The sequence below is a fragment of the Danio rerio genome, chromosome 21 (assembly GCF_049306965.1).
Source record: "Danio rerio strain Tuebingen ecotype United States chromosome 21, GRCz12tu, whole genome shotgun sequence".
Taxonomy (NCBI): Eukaryota; Metazoa; Chordata; class Actinopteri; order Cypriniformes; family Danionidae; genus Danio; species Danio rerio.
The window spans coordinates 15,275,131-15,288,172 of NC_133196.1; the positions used below are offsets into that span (position 1 = coordinate 15,275,131).

Below are 13,042 nucleotides of genomic sequence, written 5' to 3' on the forward strand. Positions count from 1 at the left end.
TGACACGGTAGCCCAGTGGTTAGCACTGTTGCCTCACAGCAAGAACGTCACTGGTTTTAGTCCTTACCAAGCCAGCTGACGTTTCTATGCAGAGTTTACACGTTGTCCGTGGGTTTCCCTCAGGTTCCCCGGTTTCATCCCACCATCCAAAAACATACAACTTAAGCTAATTGACTAATCCAAATCAGCACCATAGACATGCTCCTAGTAAGTAGTTATCTCTTATAAGCAATCACTGTCTGTTCGTTAGCTACTACAGCTGGGGAGTTCTCAAGATCTACCTGAGCTCAAACTCCCCTCCCGCCTTGCAAATGTGAGGGAGCCCCGGGCTCAAGGATCTTATAAGCTCAGGGCTCTCTGTCAGGACAGCATGCCAAACAAGCTTTATAATCACTCATCAGCTAAGTGTGAACTCTTGAAACTGAAATATGTGCTTAAACATCATACGTTTGACTGCAGATTCTAGGTAAAACAAATGCTATGGGTCAACAACATCTTTTGTTCATTTTCAAGCTAATGACATCTACAGGGATATATTATGGATTAGTTGTGGGGCCAGTTTGCTCGGTAGCTCACGTTGTACAGTCCTTTTTGTAGTACTTGTGATGAGACTTTTCTCTTATGTTTGATTTTGAACACTACTGGTCGAGTTTAGGATTTAGGTCAGTGGTTCGATAGCTGTGTACAACAAAGATGTGTACAACAAAGATTTTAAATGTAGACCAAAGCATATTCAATTAACATATTCCAGATTCACAAAACTGCAAACAGCAGCCTCCAAAAATTTTGTAATCTAAAAACGTGCAACGAAACCTTCCTGAAGCAACTTATTTTACGTTTTACTAATGTGTAGGCTGAGGTGCGTATTTTATTGTTATACATTAAAGCAATTTACAAAGAAATAACTAAACATTTCATGACAGCAGAAGTAGCTTAAATAAATAAAAAAAATAATAGATGAATAGAAGACACATATAAGATTTTCAAAGAATAAGCGAAGGTTCTTCACTTATTAGTTCCAAATATATCCAAATATGTAGTAACAGGTGCCCACCGTTCTATAAATATTTCCAATTTCACTTGAAGATGCAGTCATGTATATCATTCTGCCGAAATGAATTCAGCTTTTTCTATCCACCGACCTATTGCTGGAGAGTGTGGCTTCATGCAATTGATTTTTTTTTTTTTTAATTGCGCTTTTGTTATATACTAAGGCAGGTATTTCCCATAAGCTTTGGCTGATTGTAAATCACTTTGCTTTGTTACCTGTAAGGGAAAAGGCCTCTATATACTTGATGTGAAAACAATAAGGAAGACAAAATCAAAACTTAATATGTTTGGAGTTTGCTTTAGAAGTTTGAAACAACTAGCTAGTGCAGTGGAGGTCAGGTAGTTAGATGGGTACAAGTAAATTTCACTCCCATGGATTTAAAGTATAAACTAGTGACCAACTCAACAGTAGTGATTGGATCTTTAGCATCATTGAAAAGATTTAAGTGTGTGACTGTAAGAGTAAACCTAACTCCCATGCTAAATGTGCTGATTCCAATCCCATAGAGGTGAGTGTGAGTAGAATTGGAGGGTTTACACTTCTGCAGTGATCTAGATGGTACCAGGTTTAGTTTAAGCAGGGTGAGTGTAACAATTGCTAGTAAGAACTGTGGCATCCCACTTAGAACAGCATGAGTAGACGTAGATGGGTGCCGTGACCCAGATGGCAGGAAAACAGTGGTGAGTTTAATAGAGGTCAGTTAGTAAGAGCTATAGTATGTGAGTGAAACTAAAGAGACACAATGGCGACTGACGCTGGAGGCTATGGTCTTTAGCATCTTTGGTGCCAGAAACATTAGTTCTTACTTAATATTAGAACCGCCATGGGGTCAATTTTATCCATCACTGTTATTCAAATGTACATAACAATAAACATCAATACATAAAACATTCAAGCCTCCCAGTCAATGAATTTTACTATAATTGCCCTATTTACAATTCCTAGACATTAAAAATTGATTAGAAATAGATTAAAAAGTGGGACATTAATACCTATAAGCACTAGCATGGGTCAAATTTACCCACTTTAAACAAAATGCTATATATGCACTGCTTATGTTTAAAATTATTCACCAATGACTTTTACTTTCAATTTAATTTACTGAATTAGTGGTTATAATAAATGAATAAAGTCACAATGACTAAAAGAAGGCAATTTTTAGAGCTATTAAAAACAAAAAAAGCAATGGAGAATCTGGAGAAATAAGTTACACTCCAAGTTACATCACTTATATAATGGCTCAAATTTAGATATTTTATATGAATTTTACATTTAAACATGAATGTTTACAATTTACTGGTGTTGTTCTCCTAAAATAATCTTGTTATGCTGAAATAATCATTTCATTAGTCTAGACCAGGGGTGCCCAAACTCCGTCCTAGAGGGCCGGTGTCCTGCAAAGTTTAATTAAAGTGTAAATCAGACACACCTGGGTTAGTTATTTAAGTTCTTAAACTGTGGTCACACTGGGCTTTTCCTCCCACAGACTTCCATTCATACGCACATGAATGCGTCAGACCGGAAACGCGGGGTCATGCATCAAGTTTCGCAGGTTCGAGATTTCGAGGATCAAAACATGATATCTCTGGAAAGAAATGTAAAACATGGAGCAATCGCTTGCTTTTAAAAATATCTAATAAGCTTGTTTAATCATGCCCCTTTTCGCAGCGCCGCACGACAGAATTTCGCTTGCTCAAACTTTAATGTGACAGCAGCTCTACTAGGCTTTCTAGAAACATCCTTGCACGTGTGTTAGGGCAAGTTAGATCTAAAATCTGCAGGACACTGCCCCTCCAGGACCGAGTTTAGACACTCCTGGTCTAGACACTTTTTGGTAACAGTGGTGAAAAACAGTAAAATAATATGTTGTTGTTTTTTTTTAGCAATTTCTAAACAAAATTTGTGCTGCATAAAATTGACCTGCACTAGTGATTTTAGGTATACAGTGACCTCTGGCGGTTCTAGTGTTAAAACTGGGCAGAAAGGGGTGGAGGAATTAAACTGGTGCCGTGACCCGAATGTGATTGAGGCTTAGTTAATGTTGTGTTTGTAAAACATATTCTCCTGGCCTAAAAATGTGCACTAGAAGCTGATGTACTAATGAACTGACTTATTAGATATGAATTCATAAGTGTGGCTGTGGGGGTCTGCCCACATTCATGCGGAAAGATCACTCAAAAAAAGATAACTTTTTCTGTTTATTCAAACTACTTATTTAAAATGAGTTGAAACAACAAATATCTTACATTTTTTTTGGAACAACTTAAATGTTTTATGTTCAATCCACTTAAATTTATATAAACATTTATGCTAACTTAATGGATTTGTGTTTGAACGTTATCTCACGTCAGTTCATAGCTTTTTGATTTAGTGGCTAATTCGTATAAAGTTGTACAATCTAATTGATACAATTTAGTGCTATTTGCTCATCCCCCAGTGACAGTTGGGCTTAGGGGTGGAGTTTGGTGCCATATCTCCTATTAAAAAACATACATTTTCATACAACTAAACTCGTACAAATTTGTCCGAATTAGCCACTAAAATGACAAAATATAAAATATAAAATCGTAATCGTTACGTTTCCTTGTGAGTTCAGGCCGGTTATGGAGGCTTATGGGCTTGATTTCATAGTAAACGCAGAGTCATTTGCATGTAATCATATGGAGAAAACCCATTTGGATTGTAATTTAAAGGGATAGTTTAACCAAAAGTGAAATTGTACTCACCATTTGCACAAAATAAAATAATTTGAAGACAGCTGAAAATCTGTAACCACAGACTTCCAGAGTAGAAAAAACAAATACTATGCTAGTCAATGGTTACAGATTAACTAGCTATTACTGGTTACTAGCTTTCTTTAAAATATATCCTTTTGTTTAACAGAAGAAAGGTTTGAAACCAGTAAATGATGAGTAAATGATGACTGAATTTAAATGTAAAATCTTTGAACTACACCTTTAATGCATTTTAATAATTTTTTGATTGGATTATAAATATCTTACATTAAAGTCACCTTCCAGTCCAGCCGATTTGTCCAAATCATTTTAATCAAAAACACACCGAACTGAGAAAAATCAGCACTAAAGCTATCCAGCCTGCAGTCACAAATATTTGATAGACTGCAGTACATTGTATTACCCAATGTGAGGAGGAAAAGAAATAAATGGAGTTCATTAACTGAGAGACCTGCAGTCTCTCTATATATACGTACAGTAGAGTATGATTTAATCCAATAGATTTCTTCTGCACTGCAAGTATTTATCTTCTGCGGATCAGTGAGGAAGCAAAATCAATACACGGAGAAGTCGCAGAATGCATGAAGTTGTGGATTTATTTATATTGGTGCTTTGATTGCATAACGGACAGATTTTGAGCCTTGGATGAGGCTGTTTGACATTCGCTTTGTCCTTCTCTGCATTTGCACTTGCTGCAGTAACCCCCACTGGTACAGTGAAATGGTTTTTACCTCAGTCCTGGAGGCTGATCATGGGCAGACGTGAACTCAGGCCAATGAGGGTTATGTTGAAGTCACGTGACTGGATGAAGTGTCCTCTGGAGATGGCTGAGAACGGCGTGACCCAGTGTGTACCTCTGACAGGGAGCGCGCTTGCTGTTAGATTCAGTCATAGTGGCAGTAGAGGAACAAATAAGACATAAAAAAATGTAAATGCATTTATGTAACATTAGTAAATATTAAATATATCTATATTAGAATATCATAAGCAGTCTATGAAATGTGTAAATCTTAGTAAGGATTCCTTTTGTTCATAAATGAAATTAAATGTGAATTAAGTATACAATGCAAACCTCCTTAGTCTTAAGTCACAATGTTCATTTAATATGATGTATATGCTAAGTAATATTTTGATCTAATATTTTCACTTTTCATTTAATTTAATTTTTATTTTTGTTTTTGACATTAATTTTTATTAAGTTATATATGAGAATATAATACATAATCTAATCTAATAAAACGTGAATATTTATTTTATATAATTTTGTTTACTAATTAATTTAAATGTGAATTACCTATACAACTCAAAGCCTGTTAAATTACAGTATTAATTTAATAATTCTTAATATTTGTATGATCTACACTCAGCGGCCACTTTATTAGGTACACCTTAATAGTACTGGGATAGAACTGTTTTAATCCTTCGTGGCATAGATTAAACAAGGCGCTGGAAATATTCCTCAGTGTTTTTGGTCCATTTTGACGTGATAGCATCACGCAGTTGCTGCAGATTTGTCGGCAGCACATCCATGATGCGAATCACCCATTCCACCACATCCCAAAGGTGCTCTATTGCATTGAGATATGGTGGCTGTGGAGGCCATTTGAGTACAGTGAACTCATTGTCATGTTCAAGAAACCAGTTTGAGATGATTCGTGCTTCATGACATGGCGCGTTATCCTGCTGGAAATAGCCATGCTGTGGTCATAAAGGTCTGGACATGGTCAGCAACAATACTCAGGTAGGCTGTGGAATAGACACGATGCTCAATTAGTACTAATGGGCCCAAAGTGTGGCAAGAAAACATCCTCCACACCATTACACCACCACCACCAACCTGAACTGTTGATACAAGGCAGGATGGAATTCATGCTTTCATGTTGTTGACACCAAACTCTGACCCTAACATCCGAATGTCGCAGCAGAAATCGAGACTCATCAGACCAGGCAACGTTTGTCTAATCTTCTTTTGTTCAGTTTTGGTGAACCCGTGTGAATTGTAGCCTCAGTTTCCTCTTCTTAGCTCACAGGAGTGGCGCCTGGTGTGGTCTTCTGCTGCTGTAGGCCATCCGCCTCAAGGTTAGACATGTTGTGCGTTCAGAGATGCTCTTTAGCATCTTCACTTGGACAGGTGTGCTCTTAAGCATTAGCAGTTAGACATGTGTACCTAATAAAGTGGCCGGTGAGTGTATATGCTATTGCAATATTAAGTAACATTTTGAAATATCTTTTGGTTTTGGTCAGTGGAGAAAATATATTCTAAATTCAACAGGTCAGAACATATTTTCACTGGAACATTTAGTTCAATCCCTTTGCTCTCAGTTTGATTAGCTTTGGCCCTCATTCACATAAATTGCCATTGGAATCAATGCTAAAATCTCCAGTCAACTAAACAGCTAATCTCTTAACATCCACTAAAACACATCCTGTGTTTAAACACCCATAATCCATCTAGACTCAGGATTTAAGTGATTTCATCCACAGAGGAGCTTAACTTTGAATCACCAATGTCAAAACCACAAAATCACCCTGAGCGCCTTTATACTGACACTGCAGCCAGATGGCTAGCATTGCAATCATGCTAATATTGGCCTCAACAAACAAACATGATCTCCTCCGCCCTATCCCTGCATGATGGGATTACTTGTATTGCAGAGATCAGCAGACAGAGATCCAATGTGCTTCAATTCACTTGCTATGTTCATTGTCCTTGCGTATAGCACAATCTAGGCATCAGAACAGAGGGAGATTTTGAAGATACGCAGATTCAGTTTGGTGCCATATTGAACCCTGTCTCTGCTTTGTCTTTGCAGTCTCACATCTGATAGAGACAAATGCACTTTACAGGGAATAATGCTGATAAGAATGAGAATACGCTTCTTCTGTATAAATATTAGAGCTGAAGGGCTTTCATTTTTATGTGAAGCGTTAGCATAACACCACATTAGCTTAACATTCATTCATTCATTTTCCTTCAGATTAGTCCCTTTATTAATCAGGGGTCACCACAGCGGAATGAACCGCCAACTTATCCAGCATATGTTTTACACAGTGAACGACTCAAACCAGCAACCTTTTTGCTTTGAGGTGACTGATAACCACTGAGCAACCATGCCACTCATTGACGTTAAATAATGGGGGGAAATAAACAAACACAATAGGAGTAATGGAATATACAATAAGTAAAAACTGCAGTTGACATTATGCCACAATTGCAACTTTGATTTCTTAGTTATTTTACACTGTTTCTTACAAATACTGATCTTTCTTTCATGCATTTGTGCCTATATGTATTATTATCTGACTTTATAGTTTGAAATTGCTATTTTTATTTTAATTGTGACAATATATCTGTATATATGACTCTCACAAGTTTGCCTTTTTAAAAAATGTAATAGTTTTTTTTTATTATTCAACATTGGGACATAAAATGCTGTTGCTGTTTTTATTCTCTCATACAGTAATTGGCACTTTGGCTGTTGTATCTTATATTTTTGCATTCTATTTTTCATAATCGTGACTTGTATCTTACATTTTAGTTTTTCCCACATAATTGTGGCTTTATATTGCACAATACACTACTTTTTCACATAATTGAGACTTTGGATGTCAGAATAAAATTTTTGACTGTTAAATTCTGACCTTTTTTTCATATTTGCAAATTGATGTATCAAAAAAAGGCATAACAACTGAGGCATTAAACTATTTCTCACAAATGACTTGTTTTCCTCTCGGAATTATGATACTTCCAGCCTGATCTCACTTGAAACATAACTATTTTACATTTTTGCAGTTTAGTGGTTAATTCGTACAAATTCAAATGAGTTTAATTGTCAGAAAATGTAGGATTTTTAACAGGAGGTGTGACATTCAACCCTTCCCCTAAACCCAACCGTCATTGGGGATGAGCAAATCAAACTAAATTGTAAAAATGAGATACGAATTCACAAGAATTATCCACTAAATCAAAAAGTTACAAACTGCCATGAAATCATGTTGGATATATGACTCATTTTCCATTTTTTTCCACACCATATATTTTGCCTTTTTTTCATAAATGCGACTTTACATCACAAAATATGTTTTTTTGTTCTTGAACTTTAGCTTTTTTCTTGTAGTTCTAGTAGAATTTTTCTATTTAATATTATATTCCAAAATTGCTGCTTTGTTCTAGTAATTGAAACAGTATATTTAAGTATTGTAACTCATTTTTTCCACAGTGATGGGTTGCAGCTGGAAGAGCATCCGCTGCGTAAAACATATGCTGGATAGGTTGGCGGTTCATTCCACTGAGGCGACCCCAGATTAATAAAGGCACTAAGGCGAAGGAAAATGAATGAACCTTTTTTTTTGTGGCTTTATATGTTTGTATGATATAATATATATCAAAAATGTCTATGAATAGTGATGTTTTACTATAATTTGAACCTATATTTAAGACAAACGCCAAAAATCTCAGCTAAAAAGAGAGAGAGAAAAACAGCACAAACAAAACGGAGAGAGCTAATCCATTTTAGCAGAGGACCAGCGGGCACAGTCAGGCTCAGGTGTGACGGGCACAGAAACGGGCAAACACACACACACACACACACACACACACACACACACACACACACACACACACACACACACACACACACACACACACACACAAACACACACACACGACAGAGCTAGGAGCTTTGCACGTCATTGAAGCAGGTGTGTATGATGATAAAGAGAGTGATAGAGAAAGATGAACACGGTGTCATTACAAATACCTTCATATCTGTGGGCATGTGTGTTATTTATTTGTGTTCTACACATTGATAGCTTTTAACATAATGTATTAATAACATACACGCTTCTTTCTGGGGCGTCACGGTGCTGCAGTGGGTAGCATGATTGCCTCACAGCAAGAAGGTCGCTGGTATGAGTTCCGACTGGGTCCGTTCGCGTTTCTGTGTGGAGTTTGCATGTTCTCTCTGTGTTGGCGTGGGTTTCCTCTGGGTGTTTTCCCAACAGTCCAAAGACATGTGCTATAGGTGATTTAAATAAGTTAAAATGGCCGTAGTGTACAGTATGTGTGTGAATGCAAGAGTGTATGGGTGTTTCCTGGAGTTGGGTTGTGGCTGGAAGGGCATCCGCTGCTTAAAACATATGCTTGCTAAGTTCCACTGTGGCAAACCCTAATTAATAAAAGGACTAAGCTAAAAAGAAAATGAATGAATGAATGAATGAATGAAGCTGCTTTCTGGCTAATATAACAGGGGTTTACTGTGTATGATGCAGACACAAACAAAGACATAAGCTGTCATCAACTGCATTATGATTAAGAATTAAATACAAACAAACAAAAATTTCTGTGCACTTTAAATACTAATAATTTTGCCTTTTTAAAAAAAAACTTGCTTTGATATAACATAAATAATGATATATTCAGATATCTTGAGAAGTATTTCATGACAGTACTGTTTTTAACGTATTAATCAAATAAATGCCACCATGTTTTAAGATTTAACAAATCTCATAAATCTTCAAATAGTGTAGATGCTACTTACATTTTTTGAGTAGAAATGGGTAAATAGTGTCAAATATTCACATAAAATTGAAACTAAACATATGCTATTGTTTTATGCTAAAGTGCTAGTTATAACAGACAGATTAATAACTCCTAATAATTTTAAAGAGCCCCTATTATGCATTATAAAATGCCATATTTTGGTTTTGGGCGTGTCCAACCACAGGCTAATATGCATGCAAGGTCAAAAACCACTTTCATTTTCTTATAATATGCATTTATTTTACCTAAATACACCAACTATGATTCGTTCAGCGATTCATTTGTTCTCAAAGCCCTCCTTAGCACGATCCTAATCTGCACTGATTGGTTCAATGACCCAGTCTGTTGCGATTGGTTGACTGCGTTCAGCGTGAGACAGAGAAAAATGCCCAGCATGGCTGATCAACATTGTTGAAGTAGTCAGTGCAGAGTGTATATGTGAGCCCAAAGCAGGAGTGCAATAAAGCAATGCAGTTTAACACCAGCATATTGCTCTATTCTTAACCATGACACACATTCAGTATTAATCCACACAGTTGCAAAAGCTGAATTATTTTGAAACTTGACCGGTGCACACATGTAGGAACAGCTGACGGTGGCCATAGCAATGACAAACTGCAGAGGATTGCGAGCTCACAAACGCATTTAAATCTGTAAACAAAGCAGCACGCGTTGCGTTTTCAAGATGGTTTTAGACACAATATGAGAATATACAGGGTTAACCATATACAGTAAAACCCGCGTGGATTGGTTACAAATAACAAAACACACTTTCATACATAATGTGCAAGCTAGAAAAAACAAGGAGGCAACCATTTTAATCACACTCAAGTTACTTACACTTGTGAAAGAGAGCCAGAAACTGATCCATGAACTATGTACTGTAAAGTTCCTGTTGAGCTCTGATCCTTCCTTTAACAAACGGCAGACAAATCCCTCAATGTAAGCGTGTAGATTGCTGAAGCACTCATCAGAAAAATGACCGGAAACACAGCCCAGGGCTGGGGCTATAATGCTGATGTATTTTTGCAAAAATAAACTTCAACCACTGACTCTTTGGGTAGGGAAAATAACACTAACTTTCCCTCACACTTCAGAGCACAGCATCTTCACGACATTATTCAACCGGGATCTGCTACAGTGTTTGTCTACCTCTTCTTTCTACAGTGTTTGTGGGTGGGGGTTTCAATTTTCCCGGGTTTGCACGCAACAAATGGACGGGGCTTGGGTTCCATATCAACGTCACGCCGACATGGCTAAAGACTCGTTACAGCAGCGATTCATTTGAACCAGTCTGAGTTGACTCTTTTATAGATGAATCAATAGTTTTAAACATGGCACACTTTTTTGAAAACTCATAATAAGGGCTCTTTAAACAGTGTAAATTTGTGAAAAAAACAAACAATGCTTATCACAGGTATAAATGTTCTCTTTTTCTGCAGAGATTATGAATGATGTCATCAAGAAGGTGAAGAAGAAGGGAGAATGGAAGGTAAGACAAACACATTCACACAAACACACATTCACAACATCACACTTCTAATCTTTCATCGAGTCCCAGGAAATATGTGTGAATAATTAAGCCCAAACTATTTCATCCATCCTGCCATGCCCGTTTTACACAGCATGCATATTTATTCCAGTGGCATATCTCCAAATAAATTCAAGTGTGTATCTGCACAAACTTAGTTTCTGAGTTTTCTAATTGTTTTTCTCTCTGTAGGCTTTGATAGTGGACCAGCTCAGCATGAGGATGTTGTCGTCCTGCTGCAAAATGACTGATATCATGACAGAGGGCATCACTAGTAAGTCGATGCTCACATACTGACCTGTTTTCAAGCAACTGAAAAAATAAGCTTTTGCAAATAGTCAACAACTCCAAGTCGCTTAATTTAGAATTAATGTAACGTAAACTCATTTGAATGCTGAGAAATGGTGGCCAGTCAAACATAACTTTTCATATCAGTAAGCTAACTAAGCATATATACGTCACAGAGACGTCTGCGAGTGAATAGATCTTGAATGCATCAAACTACGTTCAATTTAGCAACAGGCAACTTTGTACAGAAACACTAATGGAGGCCAGCTAGTGAAGTGTTGTGCAGGTAAAGCTCACTTCTCTGACCACAATAGGTGTTCTAGTGACAGAGGGGAATCTCCTCATCCACCACCAGTGTGCAGCATACACCTGGATGATGCAATGGTAGCCATTTTGTGCCAGACCGCACACCACACACTAGCTGATTGGTGGAGAGGTGACCGAGTGATGCAGTTATGAAAATTATGAAATGGGGAGGCAATGATGGACAGAGGCTTGTTGGCAAATTTGCCTAGGAAACCCCTACTCTTTTTCAAAGGACATCCTGGGATTATTAACAACCACAGAGAGTCAGGACCTCTGTTTAACGTCTCATCCGAAAGACAGCGCTCACTGAGCAGTATAGAGTCCCCTTCATTATACTGGGGCATTAGGAACCTCGCAAACCACAGGTTGAGCGCCCCCTGCTGGCCTCACTAACACCAAGTCCAACAGCAATCTTGCATTACCATGTGGTCCCCCATCCAGGTACTGACCTGGCACAGCCCTGCTTAGCTTCAGTGGGCGACCATGTGAGAGTTGCAGAAAGCTAGCTGCTGGCGGTGATTAAAAACATTCACAATTTAGCTAACCATCACATGTGACCAATTACTCTCTTCAAAGAACTAATTTGACTAATCAACAAACTTGGCATGTTGCTAGATTAAACTTTCATAAAACCACCAATAATGATGTAGCTGTAAAATTAGTTCTCAATATAAACGAATAGCACATGTCATACAATAAATGAACAATAGTGACACAGAAATCACGTTTACAATAGTTTTTCTAACTAATAAACAAGAAAAATATTAGACATCATTTGAAGTAGTGGTGCACTTTCTCACAACACACCTCATTACAATCACATCACAATCAAGAGCACTTTCAACTACATCTACACTGAAAACTCTAATAAGTTGACTGAACAAAATTAATTGAATGAACTTGTTGCCTCAATTTAATTGAGTCACGGAGTCTCCCAAAACTTGCATATTTAAGTTTATTTAACTTGCCGGTTTGGTAAATTATACTAAAATTGTTCAGATCAGTGTGTGTGTCTGTGTGTCTAACTATATACTATGAAAAAAATGTTTCAAAGAAAAATAAGTAGCCATTTATTCCCATTATAGTGAATAATTATACATGAAGCCTTGTTTTCTGATTAAAAAAAAAACCTAAAAGGTTGCACACATTAGAATCTGACAGTCAAGACTACATTAAAAACGACGATTTTTTTTTTAAGGGATTAATTGTGATTTTAAGCTTACTTTACTTAGAAAATCTTGAGCTTATGCATTTTCATTGTATATAAGTTATATTAACTCATAATTTTAGCTGACAGGACCAAAATGCCACATTTTAAGTAATGTTCAGTCAACTTTAGTTGATTTTTTAAGTAAATACAACATTAGGGTTTGCAGTGTAGAAGTACAGTAGGCAAAAGCTCAACATGTTTTCCTGTGACTGACCTGTTGTTTGTACCTTCATCTCTGCAGTTGTTGAAGACATCATGAAACGGAGAGAACCTCTTCCCTCACTGGAGGCCATTTACCTGATCACCCCAACTGACAAGGTACTCAAACACGATGCTAAATAAAATAAATAACAACTCTAGCCTAGACTTCAAGTGTGGA

General features: G+C 37.1%; 1 protein-coding gene across 2 annotated transcripts in view; it reads left to right on the forward strand.

The window, feature by feature from the left end:
• Positions 1–13,042, forward strand: part of stxbp1a (syntaxin binding protein 1a) — a 57,941-nt gene that overhangs the window by 12,944 nt on the left and 31,955 nt on the right. For both annotated transcript variants that reach the window (XM_005161113.6, NM_001025182.1), the window contains 3 exon segments: positions 10,771–10,820; positions 11,052–11,133; positions 12,905–12,981. In XM_005161113.6, the coding sequence (XP_005161170.1) occupies positions 10,771–10,820; positions 11,052–11,133; positions 12,905–12,981 (209 nt within the window).